The sequence below is a fragment of the Nycticebus coucang genome, chromosome 11, assembly GCF_027406575.1.
Source record: "Nycticebus coucang isolate mNycCou1 chromosome 11, mNycCou1.pri, whole genome shotgun sequence".
Classification (NCBI taxonomy): domain Eukaryota; kingdom Metazoa; phylum Chordata; class Mammalia; order Primates; family Lorisidae; genus Nycticebus; species Nycticebus coucang.
The window spans coordinates 119,857,101-119,881,401 of record NC_069790.1 but is presented as its reverse complement, the minus strand read 5'-3'; the positions used below and the strand labels follow the sequence as shown (position 1 = coordinate 119,881,401).

At 49.9% G+C, this 24,301-nt stretch overlaps 1 protein-coding gene and 1 pseudogene across 12 annotated transcripts; both read right to left on the bottom strand.

Moving 5' to 3' along the window:
* Window positions 1–31: 31 nt before the first annotated feature.
* LRRC61 (leucine rich repeat containing 61) lies at window positions 32–23,262 on the bottom strand. 12 transcript variants are annotated; one of them, XM_053609205.1, is made up of 4 exons: window positions 22,386–23,262; window positions 20,130–20,298; window positions 3,798–3,927; window positions 32–1,453 (listed from the first exon to the last, which is right to left on the bottom strand). In XM_053609205.1, exon 4 carries the CDS (start codon window positions 1,285–1,287, stop codon window positions 514–516), a length of 774 nt encoding a protein of 257 aa, XP_053465180.1. In that variant the 5' UTR covers window positions 1,288–1,453; window positions 3,798–3,927; window positions 20,130–20,298; window positions 22,386–23,262; the 3' UTR covers window positions 32–513. The 12 variants fall into 12 exon arrangements, with proteins under 12 accessions (XP_053465180.1, XP_053465179.1, XP_053465181.1 ...); XM_053609204.1 differs by having other exon boundaries at window positions 3,798–3,837; XM_053609206.1 differs by lacking the exon at window positions 3,798–3,927 and adding an exon at window positions 1,854–1,949.
* On the bottom strand, window positions 13,948–14,093 carry LOC128560612 (uncharacterized; annotated as a pseudogene).
* Window positions 23,263–24,301: the final 1,039 nt, after the last annotated feature.

Genomic DNA, 24,301 nt, shown 5'->3' with positions numbered 1-24,301 from the left:
GCCCCTGCAAAATGACAGGCAGTGACACAAATGGAAGCAGAGGTGTTTAATAGAAAGGCCTGGGTGAGCAGGGGCAAAGAAGGCTCCAGGACAGCACAGAATGGGTCATCTGGTCAGGGAAATTTGGAAGGTAGGATGAGCTCTAGCTTCTAGGAATGTCCTAGGCTACTCAGCCCTGCCCATCCTTTCCCAGTTCAGCTGGGCTGAAAGCTGGCCCATCCCACTTCTCACCTGTAGCCTCGCAAGTGGAAGTAACTCCTCCACTAAGTCTTAGGCTGGAGCAGCAGCAGCTGTGTACTCAACACTTGCCAGGCTGTGGGCCCTTATACCACACAGGGCCACTGGATGTGTTCTTAGAGGGTTTGGGGCTGCTCTCAAGACAGATGAATGAACAGCCCAGTTTGCAGCGTCAGTGACTGGTGGGGGGGAACCCTGAAGACAAGTTCAAAGGCAAGGAGGGGAGACACAGGCCACAAAGCCACCTGTCAGGCTGTGTTAGGCCATGGGGCACATTTAAAAGACAAAAGAAGAGGTAGTGCCCGCAGGGCTGAGGGCCTGTTGGGCCTGAGCAAGGCTGTCACTGGCTTGGTGGTCCAGGTCCTGACACTCTTGCAGGGTGTTCTGGAACTGCCGGCAGGCCTCCTCCAGGATGGAGCTGCTCCGGGTGGGCCAAGACTCCCAGTACTCTGGCTCCACCCAGGGCTGGGCCTCGATGGCTATGGGGCCAGGGCTGGGGTGCAAGGAGCTGTCCAGGTCTCGGCACAGCTGGTAGAGCTCACTGCCACGCCCAGTCACACGCTCACCATCGATGACCTTCAGGCCAGGCAGCAGCTCCCGGACCACAGACCGGTAGGTAGGGCTGGCACAGAGAGGGTTGCTGAGCCGGGCCAAAGGGTCCTGGAGCCGCAGGTGCTCAAGGCACCGCAGCCCAGCAAGACACTGCAGCTGGCCAGGAGTGGCCAACAGGTTGCCTGCAGCATTGAGACTCTGCAGGTTCTCACAGGCGGCCAGTGGCTCCAGCCCTGTCAGCCGATTGTTAGAGACATTGAGCACTGCCAGCTGGCGCAAGGAGGCCAACGGGCCCAGCTGGGTGAGCACATTGCCTGAGAGGTCCAGCCACTCAAGGCCCAGGCACTCCCCCAGGCAGCCCAGGTCTGTCAGCCCCAAACCACGCAGCTTCAGCAGCAGGATGGACTCCAGGGTGAACTCACCCGTGCGAGACTTCAGCAGTTGGGGTGTGATGTGTAGCCCACCAGCTTCTCCCGGCTTCTCTCCCAGAGGCTCCATGAAACGATGTCAGAGCAGATGACCTGGGTCCTGGCAATGCTGTCACAGGGATGTGGGTGCCACTGGGGTTCAGTCAAGTGTTTTTCCCCAAAAGAAGCACCTTTAATTTTCCTGGGCTAGTGCCAAGAGGCCTATTTCCAGTTCCCTGCTTGAGGTCAACAGGTCCCTAAAGGAGAGATAATTAAACAGTCAAGCAGGCAGGGCCTCTCCCAACTACTTCCTATCCTTCCTATGCAGCAGGTGATGACATAAAGTCTGATCCTGCCTTTATTACTAGAGCCAACAATCTGGCCAGGCAAGACCTGAAGACCAGGGTCTGAGACACAGGCCACAAAGCCCACGTGAGTGACTTTGGGACAGAGTGCAGGCCCCAACCCAAGAAGGGGAGCAGCCCAGGCTAGTTCCAGCTGGTTAGAGCCATGCTGGATGGGACTCCAACACAATGTTAACCAGTTCTTTTCATTTGTCAAATCTGGACCAAGGGTAAAATGTCATTATTTTTCAGTAACTACCCATGATCTAGCCATATTAATTTTGAGGTGTTTCTTTTTTAAAACATTTATTACTTTTTTTTGAGTTGTGGTCTTGCTCTGTGGTCCAGGTTGGTTTTGAACTCCTGGGCTCAGGTGATCCTCCCCTCAGCCTCCCAAGTTGCTTTATTTCTGAATAGACAGTAAGTAAGCACCATAACCAATTTCTTTCTTTCTTTTTTTTTGGAGATGCAGTCTCACTATGTCACCCTCAGTACAGTGCTGTGGTGTCACAGCTCACAGCAACCTCAACTCTTGGGCTTAAGCGATTCTCTTGCCTCAGCCTCCCAAGTAGCTGGGATTATAGGCTCTTGCCACAATGCCCGGCTATTTTGGGGGTGTAGCTGTTGTTGTTTGGCAGGCCCAGGCTGGGTTCAAATTCACTAGCTCCGGTGCATGTGGCTGTTGCCCTAGCTGCTGAGCTGAAGGCACCAAGCCAACCATAACCAATTTCTTTTGTTTCTCTCCTGGGACAGCCCATGCATATGCAAACACCAATGAGGGCAGGCTGTACTTTCCTTTTTATTATTAAACCATAGCTGTGTACATTAATGTGATCATGGGGCACCATACACTGGTTTTATAGACCATTTGACCCATTTTCATAACACTTGTTAACATAGCCTTCCTGGCATGTACTTTCATTCACTCAAAAAAAGAATCTCAGCTATTTCTAACATTAGCAATGAATTCAAACCTGGGTTTCCAGGTTATGTGGGCCAACTTTTGCCCTCTGGTTGGAGCTGTAAGACCTTTAGTCCTAAATGAGAAAACTGAGGTCAGGGGAGGGACAGGCCAGGGAAGGCTGGCTAAGTGGCCTGGATTCCCAGCCATTGCTCCCCTAGCTCTTTTGCTCTGGCATCAACTCGTTAGATATAAACAGAACAGCATTGATCGTGTGCCAGCTGTAAATATGACATGATTTCCCAGACGGGCAAGCTGAGGGAGGCCACATCATCAAGGAAGCTGTCTTGGAGGGAGGGGCAGGGTGGCACCTAAGCGGGCTCCAGAAGGTGGGAGAGATACCTGTTCAGTCATGAGTGGGACAGTGAGCTCAAAGCACTAGTGCAAGACTGCAGACTAGCAAGAGAGAGGCAGCTTGGGGGAGGGACAGTGGCAATACTGCCCATAGAAGGATCAAAGTTTAAGCGGAGAGGAAAACAAGAACAGACCTCTGCTCCAAGTACAGCTTCCCACCCCTTCGGAATCTAACCCAGGCCTGAGGGGTGATGTCTGGTCGCCAAGAACCAGACAACTACAGATCTGTGGATTCTCAAGTCTGAGCTTACATAATCAGTACCACTTTGTATTCCCCACTTTCCAAGAAAACATGCCCAGAACCTGATCCATTTATTACTTCCCTACGCTCAGCAAGGACACAGTATACCCACCAGGGAGCTAGGGAGGCTGCTCCCTACCCCTCATCCAAGTAGCAGGGGTTCTTGTCCTCACAATCCCCATTTCCTTACCTAGCCCCCCTTTTTATTTACATCTCATCTCTTTCCAAGAGGGGCTAAAAACATCTACTGACAAGCGTAGACCCCCTCAATGTGAACAAGATCTGCTGGGGTTTGTAATTCAGCAGTGAAACAACTGCCTTTGGAGGACCAGGCAGTAGACATCTGCTATAAAAACATGAGCAAAAGATACAGACCCCAAAGAGGGGAGTGGGGAGGAGTAAAAAGAGCCTGGAACAGCAGGGGGTCTGGCTAGGTAATTGCATGCCAGGGCCTCCCTCCTCAGGGGCGGGAGGGAGGGACAAGAAGACACCCAGCTCCGTGGCATTAAGTGTGAATGGTAGTGCAGCACCAGGCTCCAGCTGTAGCTGCAGCTCTAGACTGTTGCCAGCATGTGGGGCACAGGGGTCACCTGCTTTTGGGACACAGTACCTATATGCCTCAGTCCAGGAGTGTGCGGCCCTCCCCACACACTAGCTTAGGAGTGAACATGGTTAGGAACTCCCTTGCACACACCACTTACAAGGCTGAATGACTGGGTCTTCAAGGACGTGGTTCAGCAGCTGCAGGGAGAACACGTGAGGCTTTCAGGACCAATCCCAGTAAGATGCTTCACTGGCCTCCAAAATGAGGCCCAAGACACCCTGCCAGTCCTGGGCAGAGGTTAAGGAGGAAATACTTTAAGGAATGGGCTCAGTGGCTTTTCAGACAGAGGTAATGACAGCTCAGGGAGGGGAGGACCCAGGGGAGCAGACAGATGCATGTTAAATGGAAGCATCACAGTTTACAGAATAGGAAACTGAAGCAGAAAGACCTGCCCAAGACAGAAATCAGGCTTTCTGCCCCAAAGGGCCACCCTCTAGCACACAGTCCTACACCAGCATGGCCCTGTTCTGCCCTCACTATGATGCAGGCTGTATGGGTTTTGGTAGTGGGTTGTACAAAACCTTGATTCTCCCAGGGATCAATGACCCCCCTGCTCCCAGTCCTGGATTGTCCTTCATGTTTGCACATGGCAAGCAGATAGCCTGAGACCACCTAAGTGCCCACTGCCTGTGTAGACCCAACAAACAGCAGGCTGCCAGCAGACATGATGAACAGCTTTCCACACTTCTACTGCTTCAACGCTCTGCTCTGGAAAAGGGGAGCTGTTCTTGTCCTAACTGTGGAAATGAAGTGAATCTGAAAAGAGGACTTGAAACTTTGCAGAGCGTCACCAACATGAGAAAGATGCCCTGGAACCAGCTGAGGCAGGGCAGGGCTCACTCTGGGAGGAAAATGCTTCAACCCAGAGCAGCCTTAGGTAATTAAACTGGGGGCCCTTCCCCTCCCTAGCCCATTCAGACTTCCGAACCCTGGCATTATTGTCACTTAGGCAGGGTCTCAGTTGTGGGGGCCATCTTATGCACCTGTAGAACATTTAGCAGCATCCCTGGCCTCTAACCAGTAGACACCAGTAGAACTACTCCTCTTCGTCCACTTGCAACAACCAAACATGTCACCTGGGGAACAAAATTGCCCCTAGTTGAGAACAAGAGTTTAGAGCCCAAAACTCCCTAGCTTAGGACCATCAAACTTATTCATACTTTTCTTCTCACCTTTCATCTTCCTCCAACTGGGGCAGCCTCCCTTGTTGTGTTAAGTGAATGCCAGCAACATTAGCAGAGGTTAAGTCCTGCGATTGAAATTGTCTGATAGAAAAGGAGGACACCGCTCTCTCTGACTTGTGCCAAAAATCTTTATTTTATCTCAACCTATATAGGCAGTGCTGCACGTACAAATCATAAATCAATAATCTTTTTTTTTTTTTTTTGTAGAGACAGAGTCTCACTTTACCACTCTCAGTAGAGTGCCATGATGTCACAGGACTCACACCAACCTCTAACTCTTGGGCTTCCGCGATTCTCCTGCCTCAGCCTCCTGAGCAGCTGGGACTACAGGCGCCCGCCACAATGCCCGGCTATTTTTTGGTTACAGTTCAGCCGGGGCTGGGTTTGAACCCGCCACCCTCGGTATATGGGGCCGGCGCCCTAATCACTGAGCCACAGGCGCCACCATAAATCAATAATCCAACAGCTAAAACCCAAGGACCCAGGTTCTAACCACCTGGCGTCAGGGTGTCTACGGCTAGCAGATAGCAACATTCCTGAACTTCTCTAAAGTTTTTCTCATGCTAACTAAAACAGACAAAAAGCATAAGTCTGGGGGACCAAACAGCAATGATGTTCAACCTTCAACAGACCATCTGGAGACAGTCATCCATTTTTGGAATTTCCCGAGAAATACAGAGCTTGTTTGCAAGCCCTGCCACCTTGCACAGGCCAAAGGTCAGTGGGCCCTTTCTCCTGTACCAGGCCTATTACAATAATGGAGCGCTAGCCAGGTTTTTCCATTCCATCTCCCAAAGACTTTTAACTTACTCTCACAGTAATAATCTGTATAAAAGTCTTAACATATAGGCTTTTTGTCTATACTCCCTATTCCAGGCCCACCCACCCTCTCCAAAAACACAGCAGAGCCCATTCGAGGAAGCCTCTTCTGAGAATAACCCAAGGGACAGCAGCATAGATCAGGATGTTGGTCCTAAGGCAACCTGGTGAAGCATCACATCCTCCAGCCTGGAAGTGACTTGCCCAGCCAGGGCAAGACTTGTCCTCATTATCCAAATGTCCTTGATTCAGAGCAGGAGACATTAATGAGGCCCAGTCACAGCCTCTCCCAGACAAGCCTCATCTATCACTGGGGAGCCTGTGAACATGCCCCTGCCCACTCTTAGCTGCTACAGGGAAGAAAGGCAATGTAAGCAATTTGAAGGCAAGACTTTAATTCCAACCATGCTATTCCAGCCATTAAAAATGATGTTTACAAAGCTTTATTTAAAAGATGCTATGGGCGGTGCCTGTGGCTTAGTGGGTAGGGCACTGGCCCCATATACTGAAAGTGGTGGGTTTGGGCCTGAGCCCAGCCCCAGCCAAACTGCAACAACAAAAAAATAGCCGGCATTGTGGCGGGTGCCTGTAGTCCCAGCTACTCGGGAGGCTGAGGCAAGAGAATCACCTAAACCCAGGAGTTGGAGGTTGCTGTGAGCTGTGTGACGCCACGGCACTCTACTGAGGGTGATAAAGTGAATCTCTGTCTCTACAAAAAAAAAAAAAGATGCTATTATACTGTGAAAATGAAAATACTGGATACTAAACAGTACATAGAGTGTGATCTCAATGTCAAGAGGAAATATGTCAAAATATTGACAAAGGCTGTCTTTGAGTGAAAGAATGTGGTTAACTTCTGCTTCCTTCACTTTCAGTGACACCCAAATGTCATAAGAAATTAGTCTAGGAGAGGTGAGGGAACAGGCTTCTGTGGGGCTACCAGTCCTGTGAAGGGACAGCCCCCTGGACTTGAGCTCTCCCCTACTCTTCCCACCTTCAACTTCAAGGCCGCCTTTCCCAGTGACCAGGCACCCACTGGCCACCTGGGCACAAGTCTTGTGGGGGTGACAGGATTGCCTCAACACTCCCATCCTCTCCCTTTCCTTCTCCATCCAACCCTTCCTAGATCCTGAGTCCTCAGGTCCTATACTCTGGCCTAAAGGCACACTGGGCAATCTGTTGAATGGGACCTGAATGGGTCCTTTCTCTCTTCCAAATAAGGGATTTACCCTTTAAAAGCAGCAGGGGAGGGGCGGCACCTGTGGCTCAAAGGGTTAGGGCGCTGGTCCCATATGCCGGAGGTAGTGGGTTCAAACCCAGCCCCGGCCAAAAAAAATAAAAAATAAAAAAAAATAAAAGCAGCAGGGGATAGGAGAGTGGCAGGGGTGCAGCCAGGAGGGATGTATACCAGTCACAGGGAGCCTGGGAAAATGACTTACCTCTCTGAGGTTGCCTTCACTGCAGGAAGAAAGAAACCCCTAAGGTTTCCAGTAGTCTGGAAACTACTGGTAAGAGTGACATTTTGAGAACTGAGTGTCTTAGCTCTCCAGACTAGCTGGTCAGTTCCATCAGTCAGGGGTTCTCTTGCCATTCTAGAAGCCCTAAGACTGGTGTGTGTGGGTATATGTGAGCACTTCCCTCTCTGGCTACTTTGGGGTTTCTTTCTTCCTACTGTGAAAGCAGCCTCAGCGAATGCTCCAACAGATTACCTAGGTTCTCGGTGGCTGAGAACACATCACACCTGCTGGCACATGCCTCTTGACCCTGGCCACTTTTGAGAAAGCAAGCATTCTAAGGGGATGTTTTGTTGTTTTTTTTTTTCTTTTTTTGTGGTTTTTGGCCGGGGCTGGGTTTGAACCCGCCACCTCCAGCATATGGGACTGGCGCCCTACTCCTTGAGCCACAGGCGCCACCCTGTTTTTTGTTTTTTTTTTAAGAGTCTCACTTTCTTGCCCTTGGTAAAGTGTCATGGCACCACAGCTCACAGCAACCTCAAACTATTGGGCTCAAGCTATCCTCTTGCCTCAGCCTCAGAATAGCTGGATTACAGGAGCCCACCACAACACCCAGCTATTTTTAGAGACAGGGTTTCGCTTTTGTTCAGGCTGGTCTCGAACTCCTGAGCTTAGGTGATCCATCTGCCTCAGCCTCTCAGAATGTTAGGATTACAGGTGTGAGCCATTGCGCCCGGCCTAGGACATGTATACCTTCAGTGTATGCAAGGTCCTGAATACCCACTATTATTTTAACAGGGAACTACATCATGTTAAGCCATTACAGTACAACTCATGGCCACTTAAGAGCAGAATAAGCCTTTTCTATTCAGATTTTGTAGATATAAATGAAGCAACGGGGAGACAGAAAATGACATCTTTCAGAAAAACATGGCAATCGGTTAAGAATTGATAACTGTCCTCATTCTTAACAGGTTTGGGAGGCCAGGTGCGGTGGCTCACACTTATAATCCTAGCACTCTAGAAGGCTGAGGCGGGTGGATCTCTTGAGCTACAAAGCCATGGTACTCTACCTAGAGTGACAAGAGACTCTGTCTTAAAAAAACAAACAAAAAAACCCAAAAAACAAATATGTTTGGAATTCTGGCCATCCCTGCCTGACATCCCAGAAGGCAACACTCTGCTCCCTATTTAATCTGCAATTTTACAGGTAGGTGCCCTTCAGAGCTCCAGAGACTCCAGAGCCACTGGCACCCCAGTGTATGCCACTCTGCACACTGGACAGGCTAAAAGGTTGGCTCCTTCTCAGCCAGGTCACTAAGGGAGAAGTTAAGGGGAGGGGGCGTGTAGTTGGGGAAGTTCTCCAGGTTGGTCTTCAAGAAGAAAAGACGCTCAATGACCTCCACTTTGAGGAAGGAGTTCTGTTCTATGATGGTGGGGCTGTCAAAATACTTTCAGAAAAGGCAGTCGTGGGGAGGTAACACAGATGGTGGCCAGTCTGCCCAGAGTTGGCCAGGCTTCTCGCTTCTTCTCCCAGTAAGCCAGGGGTCCTCCTGGACTGCAATGGTCTCATTCTCCCACTGGTATTTCTTTTCTTTCTTTTTTTTTTTCTTTGAGACAGAGTCTCATTTTGTTGCCCTTGGTAGAGTGCTGTGACATCACAGCTCACAGCAACCTCCAACTCCTGGGCTTAGGTGATTCTCTTGCCTTAGCCTCCTGAGTAGTTGGGATACAGGCACCCACCACAACGCCTGGCTATTTTTTTGTTGCAGTTTGGCCAGGGCCAGGTTTGAACCCACCACCCTCAGTATATGGGGCCAGTGCCCTACCGGCTGAGCCACAGGCACTGCCCAGGTATTTCTGGATGATGACGCTGGCCAGGTGGCTCTCAGTGAGTGAGGCCTCGCTCTTCTCAGAGGCCAGTAGCCCCAAACTTTCCAGCTGCTCCAGCAAGCTTTTTTCCCTCTGGGACTAAAAGGAAGGTCCCAGAGCAGTTGCTGCCCTGCAAAGGCTCCTCCTGGCTGTTCCCCTCTGCCCCAGGGCTCTTGGCTATTCTAGGGAGTTCCACACACAGATCCCTGGGGCTTTGCAGGGAGCAGGGGGCAGGCAAAGAACATTCAGATACCATAATCTCCTTCACCTTCTACATTAGGACTTGCTTCCAGTGGTCAATGTCAGCTTGAACCCGCCAGCTCTGGTGTATGTGGCTGGCGCCTTAGCCACTTGAGCTACAGGCGCCAAGCCAGAACCATTATTCTTATCTTGCTTTGCAGCCTGGGTCCATCTCATTTCCACAAGTTCATAAACGTGTTGGAAATGAAAAAAATCAAAAAGTTCCCCCCAAACAGATTCCCTCAGGATAAGTGGGGCAGGAGCCCTGTGTGTGTGCCAACTCCCCTGTGACCAGGCCCAAGAGCACAGCTGCCACCCTGACTTGTCCTAGGCCTGAGCACAACACCATAGCTACCAGCCCCCCTCATGTACTTGGCTGGGCTGCCAGTGAGAGTCTGCCAAAGACTGAGGTCACACTTGAGTTTGTAGACACAGAGAAGGCTGGCAGTGTCTGCAAGAGGAAAATCAGACCCTCTGGCTCCCAAAAAGAGTCTGAAAGGGACCTGGCCCTACAAAGGAATAGCTACCCACTCCCTACCAGGGGCATGTCAGTCTGTTCACCTGATCTGGATCAAGTGTTCCTAGAAAAGCAGATAGAAGTTGTCCTTGGTGTCCTACCTGCAGTGAGAAGAGAAAAAGCCGCTCCCTGGGGGAGGCCTGGTCTTTACCCACTCACCTCCTGTGCTAAGTGCTGGGCTAGTCCTGAGCAGAACAAGCCGAAGGGGCACCCTGGAGTCGGTAGCCTCAAACCTGTGCTTGGGCAGGATCCCCCTGTGCAGCCTGAGAAGAAGGTATCGGGGCAGAAGTCACGGGAATGGAGAAAGGAAGGGGAGCAGGCGGGAAGGAAGCCAAGGTCCCTATCAGCTGTCCCTGTCAGCTCCAGCTGGGCCTCTTCTACTGCAGCTCTGGTCCAGGCCCTCCCCCAGTCCCCACAGAGGGCCAGTCCTGACAGGCTGGTGGTGACCAGTCCAGTGAGAATGAGGAGGCAAGGTCAGCTGACATCCTCATGCCCTGCCTGGCCACAGGGGTGCACCACATCAATAAGTGGAAGAAGAAGCCTTCGCTTCCAGGCTTGAGGGAGAAGACAGGGCCCCAGCCGAGCCTCCAGAAGGCCCTCTGCTTGAAAAAGTAGGTCAGAGCTATAAAAACAGAAATTGAGGGCTTAGATACCTTCCTGCATTCCCTGGGCCCTCTGCATTACCACAGGTCCGAAGGCCACAACAGATTTGAGGCAGTTCTTTGAAGCTGGCCGCAAGAATATCTGCTGTGTTGTCTGTACTCTGTGTAATGCTGTTGTCAAACAGGGCAAAGTTAAGGGATGGTCCTGAACCTTGGGTCTTGTCCGTCACTTGGCAAGTAAGCAAGGGCTGGAGTGCGCAAGAAGGGCAACTCCAGCCTGCCAAGGGTGGGAGTGAAGCGAGTGGAGAACACGGAAGGGCTCAGCCACCAATCCCAACAGCCTTGCCCATGAGGGGCTCCCAGCTTTAAGACACCGTCCAGACGCCAGGCCCTCAGAAGGCAGTGGTGGGGAATTACCCCTGGACAGGCTTGAGCCACTGTTCCTGGCCCCACCTCCCCTGCTTGCTTCCCCAACAGCAATCTGGGACAACCAGGGCACCATCTGTGCCCCCAGTCAGCCCTGCACACAGGCCTGGAACCACGGAGAGTTGCTCTGCAGCCTGGCATTGCCGCTCTCCTTTGTTTCGTGCCAGCCCTTCAGGAGGTTTATGGCCCAGGTTGACCCCTGCTACCTACCGTCTGCCCTCTCCAGCCTTTTTCTCTGAAAAAGCCCTGCCTACGCTGCATGAGGCTGTGGGTGAGCAGGTGCTCCAGGAGATGCAGTGGGCTGAGGGAGGTTGCATGCACCTTACTGTCTCCACAGTGGCCCAGGGTTCTCTTGTGAACTACATAGCTATCACTGCCCACCGAGGGGGTGGGGTGTGTGTGTGATGCAGCAAGGCAGTGCCATCAGATAACCCGAGGAAACGAGCAGTGCTCTGGATTGGAGGCCTGCCCTTGGAGAACGCTGCAGAGGACAGGCACCTAGAGGTGCTGGAGCAGGCTGGCCTGTGGCTGGGCCGCAGCTCCCTGTAGACTGTTTTCCTGGTGTCAAGTGGCTGCCCCAGCCTGGAGTGAGCAGCCAAGGGCGAAGGCTATATCCACATCCCCTGTTTTGCCCACTGCCTTGAATCTCTAGTGAGGAACTTTCTATGTCACCATCATAGCATACAGATCATCTTGGATATGGCCAAGGCCGTCTTCAGTCATTTCCAAGGCTCTGTGGAGGCCCAGATGCACTTTGCACAGCTCCAGCACCAGTGGGGCCCACCAGCCCTTTGAGGATCTCTCACACCACTGGGTCTCACCCTATCTCCTGCTGGAGTGGCTGGTGGAGCAGCAGCAGCAGCCCCTTCAGGAGTATGAGGAAAAGTACCTCATACTTTTCCTCATACTAGGGAAGGCTGGTGCTGCTTTATCAGCCACGTTCTGGAGCCTGGCAGACAGTCTGGTCACACTCCTGCAGCCCTTCCAAATGGTGATCCAGGAGGCAAGCCAAGTGCAGTCTTATTTGGACCAGGTATTGCCCCAGCTGCGCTATCTGCATATCTTCCTGGAGCAGATTCATAGGCACTTTGAGGAGCAGAGTGTCAGAGGGTGGGTACAGCCATTCAACTGGCTGAGGACCTGGCCCTGCAGTTCTCCACAGACCATCAGCTCAATGAGCTCTTCTACTGTGAGGAGTTTGGCTGGCTACGTTATTGACCCCCCTGCCCCCTTCAAGGGTAAGATTGAGGCCAAGTCGCTTAAGCCCAGGAGTTGGGAGGTTGCTGTGAGCTGTGATGCCACAGCACTCTACCCAGGGTGACAGCTTGAAGCTCTGTCTCAAAAAAAAAAAAAATGGTTCTCAGATACTTAACTCTGGGAACACTGAGGAGGAAGGGGGGAGGAGGCAGGTATGAAAGGAGAAAGTGGAAAGACAATGTAAGGTATAACAAGGTAATACGAAATCAGCCCTAAGACAAAACTCTCCAGAACCTGACTTCCTTGGCAAGGTATGACCTCCACTGTGCTCTGCATATGAGTGGTTTCTGTGTCCACTATCTTTTTCAAACTTTAGATTTTTCTTTTTGCTTTCAAGATTTTGGGGAACCTAAAAGGCACCTGACAACTTTTCTATGTGTTGTGGACACCATATAAAGTAGGCAAGCCTCTGTTTACGTGGCTTCAGGCTGGCGGGAGACAGACGTGAATGAAAGATTCACACTCGCAACATAGAGAATCAGAGCCATGGTGAGGGCTAAAAGACCCCATTGAGGGCATAAAGGACCGCATGGTACTTGTGAGACCCCAGGGAGGAGCCTGACCTTGCCAGAAGTCACAAAAGTTTCCGCAAAAGAGGTCAGCGCTGGCTGCTGGAGGCGCTGGCCAGAAGGGAGTGGAGTTCTCGATCTGTGTCCCAAGCACCTGGGCTGTACCTGACACCTGGGAGGGCACAGTATTGCCTCTGTCAGCCTCCTACAGAGACCTTGGGAAGAAGCTCCTTAAGGCTGATACCCTCAGGCCCCAAGACCCTCTCGCTCTTTCTGTCACAGAGAAACTCCTGGAAGGGTTGCTTATGCTTTTTCTCCCCCCACTACCTTCAAAGCCCACATTTCTATGGCTCTTGTGAAGCCCTCCAGTGACCACCCCATCACTAATTAAAATAGCTCAGACATCACTTTCTTGGTTTCCTCTCATCTCTGTTCCTGTTCAGTCTCTTACAGCCCCTCTCTGCCCCTGCCCGCCCTCAAGTGATGCTTCTTGGCCTGCCTTCTAGGCCCTCTGCACTCGTCTGATCCCCTCAATCTCCAAGGTGATTTTCCTTCTCTCATGATGTTATTGCCACCTATGTCCTGACACTGCCAGGTCACTCTCTAGCTCACTCTTTCTTATGTCCCTGCACCTGCTATCAACTTAACCTGATAGTGGGACACTACCCAGTCCCATCGACCCAGGTACTCAAGCCCAAACTAGGCACAGTCCTCAGTTCCTCAGTTCCTAATTCATTCTCCTGGAGATTAGGTCAAGTTCAGTAGTCTAAAGAGAAAAGAGACATGAAGAAATGAGAAGAAAAATAGGTACAGAAGAAAGAAAATGATAGGGAAGAAAAAGCCCTGTGAACTAGGATGTGTTTCTTTCTTTCTTTTTTTTTTTTGACAATTATCTTTTTATTTTGGGTAAAAAAACCACAGTAATTTTGGGGGGTTGTAATTAAGATTTAACAGCATTGGCCGGGCGGCGCCTGTGGCTCAGTCGGTAAGGGGCCAGCCCCATATACCGAGGGTGGCGGGTTCAAACCCGGCCCCGGCCAAACTGCAACCAAAAAATAGCTGGGCGTTGTGGTGGGCGCCTGTAGTCCCAACTACTCGGGAGGCTGAGGCAAGAGGATCACTTAAGCCCCAGGAGTTGGAGGTTGCTGTGAGCTGTGTGAGGCCACGGCACTTTACCGAGGGCCATAAAGTGAAACTCTGTCTCTACAAAAAAAAAAAAAAAAAAAAAAGATTTAACAGCATTATAACTGTAACGAATAACTTAAATATCCTCTTGAGATAAATATAATAATATTTTATGGATATTTTGGAACCCTAGTATTAAGACTACAAATAAATACTAGTTTACATCTACCACCAATGCCTCATACTAGTTCTTTCTAATGAACTGACCGTTACATTTCCAAAGTTCTGAAATGGCCAACAGATCACAGAAAGATAATTCTTTAGGCTCCTGCTTGAAACCAACAGCTTCAGCAAACTGCTGGCCTTGATTGGCAAACCGCAGGGCCAAGAACTAGGATGTGTTTCCTAGGGAAGAGAAGATTCAGAGAAAGATGACTTAATAATCCTATCGCAAATATCTGAAAGCAACTAGGCTTCATCTCTTCTTCAGACAAGAACAAGATGTATACTCAATAGGAAGATTAAGATGGAAAATCTACTCTGGAAGGCCAAGGTGGGCAGATTGTCTGAGCTCTCAGGTTCGAGACCAGCCTAAGCCAGAGCGAGACCCTGTCTCTAAAAATAGCCAGGCATTGTGGCAGGTGCCTGTAGTCCCAGCAACTCAGGAGGCGAGGCAAGAGAATCGCTTGAGCCCAAGAGTTTGAGATTGCTGTGAGCTGTGGCACCATGGAAGTCTATGGAGGGCAACAAAGTGAGACTCTGTCTCCAAAAAAAAGATGGAAAACCTATCCCTTCTGTCTCTGGACTTCTTTGAAAGAAGAGCAGACAGAGCAGCTGCCAGACCAGGGCCCAAAACCACAGGAACAGCCAATGACTACAGGTTTTGTGACCAACAGCAGTTTGCGGGTGGCTGTGCCAAGGCATCAGAGGCCATGCCCTGGTGACAGAAAGCCACAACTGCTGTACAGGGCCAACATCTGTAAAGGGATGAAGGAGTATACAGATTCAGATTCCTGTCCCTGACACCAGTGCTGGGCTATGTATGCTCTGCCCACCCCCAAGTGGATGTCAGACTATGCTGTGCATGGAGGGTTTCTGGAGCCCACTGGAGGATGGGGCACTGGAACTCCACCAAGGGACTACAATCTACCATGTCATGGGACAGGTGAGATGTTCTGTACTGCAAGTGAGAGGAGGTCAGAGGGGAGGAACATGCAGAGGTGTGAGCCGGGTACAGTGGCTCACATCTGCAATCCTAGCTCTTTGAGAGGCTGAGACAGGATGACTTGAGGTCAGGAGTTCAAGACCAGTCTGAGAAGAAGTGAGACCCCTTCTCTACCAAAAATAGAAAAAGCCAGATGTGGTTGTGCACTCCTGTAGTCCCAGCTACTCAGAAGGCTAAGGTTGAAGGATCACTTGAGCCCAGGAGTTTGAAGTTGCAGTGAGCTATGATGACACCACTGTACTCTAGCCAGAGTGACAGAGTTAGACACTGTCCAAAAGAAAAAAAAAAATAGGCCAGGCCCAGTGGCTCACACCTGTAATCCCAGCATTCTGGGAGGCTAAGGTGGGTGGATTGCTTGAGTTCAGGAGTTCAAGGCTAGCTTAAGCAAGAGTGAGATCCCATCCCTACTAAAAATAGAAAAAAGGAGCTGGGCCTGGTGGCACATCTCTGTAGTCTCAGCTACTTGGGAGGCTGAGGCAAGAGGATCGCTTGAACCCAGGAGTTTGAGGTTGCTGTAAGCTACAATGATGCCACGACACACTACCCGGGACAACAGAGAATAAGACTCTGTCTTCAAAAAAAAAGAACATGTGGAACTATGGAATATGGATCAAAAGGATACAGGTGCTACAACTGTGAAAATCTACACCACCGTGCCAAGGAATGCAAGCTGCTAGCCCAAGAGGTGCCCTTCTGCCCGAATGTCACCCACTGACAGGCCTAGCAGGCCCCGAGCTGACAGGGAAAGCCAGCCAACTTTCAGGAGAAGGAGACCCACAAACCAGCCTTGCTCCTGGAGGGGTAAACTTGAGCCATGGTGGTAGGGACGGTTCTTTCACTATTAAAAAGTTTCAAGGAGCAGGTGTCCATCACAGAGTGGAGAAAATGGGCATGGGTCAGCTGGCACTGCCATGTATCTCAGCCCAGGGTTCACAGCATCACCCTTCCTTCCCTCTTGGTGAGGAAAGGGGCAAGGCAAAGGAACTTCAATCATACTCTGCCCTAGTGCCAGGGAGTACGTTGGGAGAATTGTCCTGGAACATGCACGCTTTGTCTGCAACTCTACTCCCAGATCTCCAGCTCCTGAAAGGGCCTGGACAGGAAAACTGTTTTGCTTTTTAAGAAGGATATGTAATATTTCCCATGCTGGACTGGAATGATTAAGCTTGAGACCAGATTAAGGAACCAACCAATAGCTACTACCTACTGTGGGAAGGAATCTCTCAGGAGTAAGGCAGGACTCTTTTCACATCTTGTATCCTTATGCTCACTCTTGGGATAGTGTGCGGGAACTGTCCCAAGCAACAGGTAATGATAGCAGGCAAAAGGCTGGCTGGGAAATAGCTACAGACCTGCCACTTCTAAGCTCACTCCACACCATTCTGGGACAGTGTGGTTTTATTTATTTGTTCCCTTGGATGCATTGGATCCCATTTCTCCATGATGTCAACAGCAGTCTGCAAATGACCTATCTTGTGCATTTAAGCTTTTTCCCCTTAATATAAACATTCTGGTTTTGTATTGCCGTCTACTTTAATGTCTAGCTCTCATTCCTGTACTGTTATCGGATAAATGTACAATCGCAGGATGAGCTGGCAGGCAACAGCCTAGGTCTGCACAGCAAGAACACTTTCTGTTGTTTTTATCACCATGGAGAGTAACTATCTGAAAAGCAACAGTCTACTAACTGCCTCATTTTTGCCAGTGAGAGCTGGCTTTTCTGCCAGTGTCCTCTTGAAACCCCTTCCACTTGAAAATGTTTCAGGAGGAACTAAATTTAACTGGGTTGACCCCTGATAGTTGGAAATTAGTCTAAATAAGAGGTGATGCCAAGAGTTTAGGAGAGGCTAAGCCAAGTGTAAGGTGCAGAGAGGAAGCTAATGTTAGGTGAGGGTTGCCTAATCCTGGGCATGGGACATACTTTTCTTTTTTTTTGGGACATACTTTTCATACCAGATCTACCTTTCACTGGATTAGGCTAAGTCTACCATGTACAACAGGGTATGTGAGTGTGTGTTCCTAAAAAATGTGAGTTGGTAAGGGTAAGTTTTAAGACAACTGCCCCTGTACCATCCTATACAGTCCACGGTGGGTATAGGAAACAAGAAACTAAAATTCTTTTTTTTTTTTTTTTTGTACAGACAGAGTCTCACTGTACCGCCCTCAGGTAGGGTGCCGTGGCATCACACGGCTCACAGCAACCTCTAACTCTTGGGCTTACGGGATTCTCTTGCCTCAGCCTCCCGAGCAGCTGGGACTACAGGCGCCCGCCACAACGCCCGGCTATTTTTTTTGTTGTTGCAGTTTGGCTGGGGCCAGGTTTGAACCCACCACCCTCGGCATATGGGGCCGGCGCCCTACTCACTGAGCCACAGGTGCCACCCTAAAATTCTTTTTTTTTTTTGTAGAGACAGAGTCTCACTTTATGGCCCTCGGTAAAGTGCCATGGCATCACAGCTCACAGCAACCTCCAACTCCTGGGCTTAAGCGATTCTCTTGCCTCAGCCTCCCAAGTAGCTGGGACTACAGGCGCCCGCCACAACGCCCAGCTAGAAACTAAAATTCTTAACCTTGTAAAATCTTGGTTTCCAGGGAAACCCACAGTGCAGGCCTCTTCATGGTGCCCAGAGCCAGTGTCGTGCTCTGCTGCAGCAGTGATTACTAATGTCACAGTGGCTAAAGGAGAAAGAGGTTTGCATGCCATGAGATCCCCGCAAACTTCCTTCCCTATGCTAAAATGGGGCAAACACAACAGTACCTTCGGGTGGTATGTGGTAGGTAGTGTGCATCTGTGCCTGGATTCTTGTCTCCCCCAGATGCTGTCCCCACTCCAGTGGTTACTTCACTGGATCTCTGAGTTGGTGACTTCTGGGTGGCCCGGTTTGTGTAAACATAATGTGTTAGTCTTCCTCCATGTTCTTTTGTAGTTTGTGTACAAACTTTTTGTATTGAGAGAAAAACGGCCAAAGTATCTTTGACTTAAGATTCTGTCCCAGGCAAAAGGATCTGAAATATTAGTTTTTGGGGGGCGGGGGGCTCTCTTCCTGAAGTGGTAATCTGGAACCATCCTTTATGTTCACCTCCAATTTCCTATTTTAGACCAGATCTTTTGTCCTAAAATCTGACTCCTACCCCTACCTCTTAATTCTCTTCACACCCACACAGACACATATGTAATGCCTGGGCTATCTCCATAAGTCTTGAACAATTTATGCAAATATGTTGAAGAACTCAAGAACACACCTTGTCCTCAACATCTTGAGTCAAGACCAATTCCTCAATGTGATTCACGGCAAACATTTCAACAGAACGGTATTTGGATGGATCAAACTACTTAATCTGTAATCCTAAAGTAGAAAGAAGCAACTGGGGGCCTTCTATCTATAAAGTGAGATCAGGACACCAAGTGAAGGAACATGAATGTATATCCAAGTCACGCAGGAACTTTTATGCAGGTGTGAAAAACTTAGGTCAAAGAGGACACAAGATTAATAAGGAGACAGACAAAAGTACAGTTTGTTTACTTCTAGAAACCAAGGCTTTGTGTGAAATCTTGAATTTATGGGCAGGGAGGGAGGGTAGGAAAGCCCGTCTGCTCTTTCCCTGATCCCTGCCGCTCATTCCTGAACTGCAGTAGACAGCCTGGTGATAGTTGGATGCCTGATTTTGCTGCACCAGACACTTCCTTTCTCATTTGCTAATCATTTTCTTTCTTTCTTTTTTTTTTTGGAAACAGAGTCCCACACTGTTGCCCCAGGCTTGAGTGACATGACATAGTAGTTTACATCAACTCAAACTCTCGGGCTCACGTCATCCTCTTGCCTCAGCTTCCCGAATAGCTGGGACTATAGGCGCCCACCACTATACCTGGCAAGTTTTTCTGTTTTTAGGAGACGGGGTCTTGCTCTTGCTCAGGCTGGTCTCGAAATCCTGAGCTCAAGCAATCCACTTGCCTCAGCTTCCCAGAGTGCTAAAATTACAAGCGTGAGTCACCTTGCCCAGACAGTTAATCATTTTATAACATACATGCTGATTCTTTTCCATTCCCTTCTCCTTTGCCTGGGAAATATGATTAATCAATCAATCAATAAAGACTTTCTGGTACTGAAACTATCAAGGAAAAAAAAAAAGATTGGAAACCTAGGCAAGAGGATTGCTTAAGCCCAAGAGTTGGAGATTGCTGTGAACTTGAGACTCTGTCTCAAAAAGAAAAAAAAAGCGGGGGTGGTGGGGGTGGGGGTGGCGCCTGTGGCTCAAAGGGGTAGGGCACTAGCCCCTTATGCCTGAGGTGGTGGGCTCAAACTTGGCCCTGGCCAAAAACTGCAAAAAAGAAAAAAAAAAAGAAAGAAAAGAAAAAAGAGTCGGCACCTGTGACTCAAAGGAGTAGGGCGCCAGCCCCATATACCGGAGGTGGTGGGTTCAAACCCGACCCCAGCCAAAAACTGCAAAAAAAAAAAAAGAAAGAAAGAAAACCTATCCATATTGACACTGAGTGATATGAAAGGATCAGCAGATGTGGCTGGGTTGCCTCAAGTGAGACTCTGGCCAGGGAGGAGCTCCTGAGGCAACAGTGTCAAGAGTTTAGTCAGCCACCCCTAATCCAACAAATGAAGGCCCATGTGTAGTGACACTTATGTAAGGGCTAAATTAAAGCAAATGACAACCTGATATGTCAGAACTGGAAGAGATTTTCCTCAGTTCTTGTTTCATGATTAACAAAACTGCAACCTAGAGTGTTAACATCAGGCCTCTACAAGCAGTTCGTAGCTCTATCACCATGATGAGGACACAAAACAGGGCATAAAACCCAACAATGGTATAGAAAAGGGCAAGACCTTTCAGGACTATGGCCTACACAGCCTCAAATCTGTATCTGTAGACCTTCCAGTTTACCCCAAGGCACCAGTCCTGTTCTGTTTCCCAATTAGCCTGTTAATTGGAATATTAGCAGATATTCTCAATCCATTCATTTAACAAAACATTCATTAACTATCTAATATGAAGCAGCACTCTGCCCTGAAGATTCAAGTAACTGCCCTGTTAATGTTCAAGGCTCAGGATGAGGCAACTATGTGGAAATGGGCCTGTCACACTAAAGTAAGGGAAAGTGGGGTACGGTGCTATGAGGCAGGAAGGGAGCCTGTGGGAACAATTCATTATTTTGAGAGCTTAGATTTTTGTCTTATAAGGAGTATTTACCTTAGGTTATTGCTTTAGTATCTTTAACTCTTGACAGACCTGTTGGGTAGATCAGGGTCTCCCACAGTCAATGGTACAAAGTAATGCCACCATGTTTTCTTCTACTGGAGCACATCAAGATGACAGTAAAGCTGACATTGTTGACAGCCAGCTCCAAATCCAAATGAATCTACAATGCAAATTTTAAAATCATCCATAAACTCCAGTACTCAATAAGAAGTTACTTGTGACTCATATCACAGCAGGTGACCAATACACACAAGAGGATCATAACCACAGCAAGAGACTTGAAGGGTGGCCAAGCTGAGGCAAGGCTGCCGTGCAGCAGAACACTCCGGCTGCAGTCTGTAAGGTACACAGTGAGGCCACACAGGAGGCAGGCAAGCACTGGGAAATAATAGGCAAAGAGGGCTAGAGAGGTGGAGGGGACAGTGTGGAGGGCTGGTAGATAATTATACTGGAGTCGGGATATGGAGGAAGAAGGGCTAGAGTGACTCCTACTGAGCCTATTTACTCACATAGGTAGTTTGAGGTTCTTCTGGAACAAATCTTTAGGCAAGTTTCCACAGAAACTGAGGGAAAACACCAAAGGGAGAAGAGGGGGCAGGGTGGCTGCCCAGGTAACACTGACAGTACAGAAGGGTAAAGGGTGAGATCTCAAAGATGACTCAGGCAGAAAGGGTGGACAATGAAGACCCAAAGAGAAGTAAGGTTGGGGAGAACAAGGGAGTCTGAGACTATTCTGAGCAAAAGCATGACCCCATCTCTACTAAAAATAGATAAACTTGGGCAGTGCCTGTGGCTCAGTGAGTAGGGCACCAGGCCATATACCGAGAGTGGCAGGTTTGAACCTGGCCCGGGCCAAACTGCAACAAAACAATAAATAGCCGGGCGTTGTGGTGGGTGCCTGTAGTCCCAGCTACTCGGGAGGCTGAGGCAAGAGAAATCGCCTAAGCCCAAGAGCTGGAGGTTGCTGTGAGCTATGAGGCCACTGCACTCTACCAAGGGCAACAAAGTGAGACTTTGTATCTAAAAAAAAAAAAAAAAAAAATAGATAAACTAGCTGAGTGTCATGGTGCACACCCATAGTCCCAGCTACTCGGGAGATCGAGGCAAGAGAATCACATGAGCCCAAAAGTTTGAGGTTGCCGGGTGGTACCTGTGGCTCAAAGGAGTAGGGCAGCTGCCCCATATACTGGAGGTGGTGGGTTCAAACCTGGCCTGGCCAAAAACTGCAAAAAAAAAAAAAAAAAAGTTTGAGGTTGCCGTGAGCTATGACATCACAGCACTCCACCCTGAGTGACAGAGTAAGACTCCGTCTCAAAAAACAAACAAAAAAAATTAAGAGAGAAAATTCATCGAATATCTACTGGGAACCATGACCAAGCCTCTAAGCACTGTGCCCAGTGGCCACTTAAGGTTCAGGACAGAAGACAAGTTGGAAATGGGCTTGTCACACTAGAGAAGTGTTTTTCAACCTTTTGTTTTTTTATCTCATGGCACACTTGAATCTATAGTTAAACTTCCCTGGCACACTTAAATGATGTTTAGCAAAAAAAAAAAAAGTAAAAAACAAATATACTCACTGTGCTTTGAACGTCTTTTGGAAATAATTTATTAATGATCTTTAAAAATTTCCATGGCACATCTAAGATCCTCTCACAGCACATCAGTGCAGCCACCAGCCTGGTGGCCAGGTGACTGAGTAGCTGGGGTGAGGCTCAATAAATCCAAGGCCTCCTTCCCATCACTCTTACCTATCCTTGTTCCTCCTCAGGCCCAGAAGGAAAGGGGCCACTCCCCCCTCTCTCGTGCCTCACCCCACCTGGGCCTTCCATAATTGTGCCAGGCCTTCCTCAGTCCTCACTCTGCCCCAGGCCACCTGCACTGGGGGAGGCAGTGTCTACTCCACCCACCCCCAAAAGATTTTGAACACTTGCTGGGCCCTCAAGCCCTCGGTGTCTCATGCCTGGACCTCACCTGTGAGGAGACTGAACGGTGTCAAGGAAAAGGACAGAAGCGAGGCACATGTGGAAAGGACGAGCCACCATGTATTTGTGGGGTTTGTCCCATGTGCACATTTGGCTACTTATAAGAACCTGAACCTAAGAGAGAAGCTTTAAATAATAATCATGGATCATTAGATTTCACACTGCACAAAAGTGATCTAAAACAAGATCTGTTTAGAACGACACAACAGCAGAACGCGCTGTGCTTTTCTGGGAGGTCAGGGTTAACAAGGGAGTAAGAACTGACCCCAGGGCCGATCTCCGCGGCTGCACAGCCTGGCTGTGCTGCCCATCGGCCGCGACCGCGCTGCCACACGCCCCGGTCTCCTCGTCCAGACCACGGGAACACTGACAGCGCCCTCCTCACGGACTGCTGCGGGCTAAAGTGAGCTTGATGTCTGTCACAGTATTTCACCGCAGCTCTTGGCAGACGGCATGATGGATAAGGGCTGGCTATTCCGAAGGATTCCGGACTCACTCGGTGTGTTCTAGGAGAAGGAGCACTGGGGAGAGAAGGCCAGCAGCCTAGGAGGGGGCCGCTAGGGCTGCTAGAACTGTGGGGAGCGGACCGCAGTGCCTGCTCCCCGGCTTACCTCTGGCCAGGGTCCGCGGGTTGGACCGGCCGCCCGCGGAGACCGCGTGGCCAAGCCGCGAAGCCAGGCAGCCACCGGCGCCTCTGCGGCGGGTAAGGAGCAGCTTGGGTCCCCGCTGGCCAGCTGCCCCGCGCCCACACGCTCCGCAGGCCGAAGATCCAAGAACGTGCCAGCTGCTGGCAAGAAGCCAGGGAGTGCGAGCGCTCCGAACCCCCGAGCTTTCAAGAGGCAACTTCCGGGAGCGACATCTGGGGGGGTGGGGTGGGGTCCGAGCGCACCCCCTGCCCGGTGGTTGGTACATTCCTCCAGCCGGCGGCCGCCCCAGTGCGCAGGCGCGGGCGTCGCAGCCGGAAGGAGTGGGGTTGGGGGCTCTGCCCCGCCCCAGAGCCAGGCGCTTGGCTTGAAGTTGGGAAGTTGGGGCTAGTGTAGCGGTAGGGCTTTAAAGAAAGCACCTGCACGCGGAGTTTAATACATGTTTGGTGGTGGTCGCTCTGGGCCAATGATAGCTTAGATTTCCTCCCCTCCAAGTGGTCCCCAAAGCCCCTTCCAACCCGGGAACTCAGCTGAGTGAGTCTGACCGTCAGCGCTGGCCCACGCTGGACAGAAGGGGGCGCAAAAAACAAGGATCCATACATTGGTAGTCTCCACATCTAAAAGGGTCACTCATCATTTCAGGAAACCCACGCAGGTTGTCTTCCGGGACAAGCGCCCCCTGCCCAGTGACGCCCGTGTCCACTGGGGTGTCCTACAACCTCCAGACTGCAAATTGTCCAGGAGCCAAAGAAACAGCGTTCTTTCCCCGGGGCAGAGCACAGAATGCCTCTTTTCTCCCACGTTGCCCCTACATGGGCACCAAAGTGGGCAACATTTGTCTCCCTGGATACCCTGAGCTTCTTGCCTTCTGAGTCAGACAAATTCAAGGGCTTAGGCTGGAGGCAGTCTTCCCTATTCTTCCCAACGGTGGTCTCGGCTTCCTCCTATTCCCTGCAAAGGTGCCCCCTCATTTCCGGCAAATTAATGCCACGCCAGCCCAATAGAAGAGCTTGAGTTAAAACTGGGAGTCCTACCCAAGAATAGTGATTTTATCTTTATGTTTTCATCAAAGTTATCGTTAATCTCATTTGATCTCCATTATACAGATGAGAAAACTGAGATTTGACATGTTAAAGTAGGAAATGGGACTAGTGTTAAAAATTATTCAAACACCTGTTAAAGACAGTAAGGCAGTCTTTATTCAAGAGAGTTGCTGCCCCGCGGAGTGGCTCACGCCTGTAATCCTAGCACTCTGGGAGGCTGAGGTGGGTGGATTGCCTGAGCTCACAGATTCGAGACCAGCTTGAGCCAGAGAGACTTTGTCTCTAAAAATAGCCGTTCCTGTAATCCCAGGTACTTGGGAGGCTGAGGCAAGAGAATAGCTTGAATGAAAGTTTGAGGTTGTTGTGAGCTATAATCCCGCGGCACCCTACCAGGGCGAAAAAGTGACTGTCTCCAAAAAAAAAAAAAAGAGTTGGCTGCATTGGGGGAGGGAGGTGCAGTAGGGGAAAGGGATCAAGCTCAATATCAAATACAA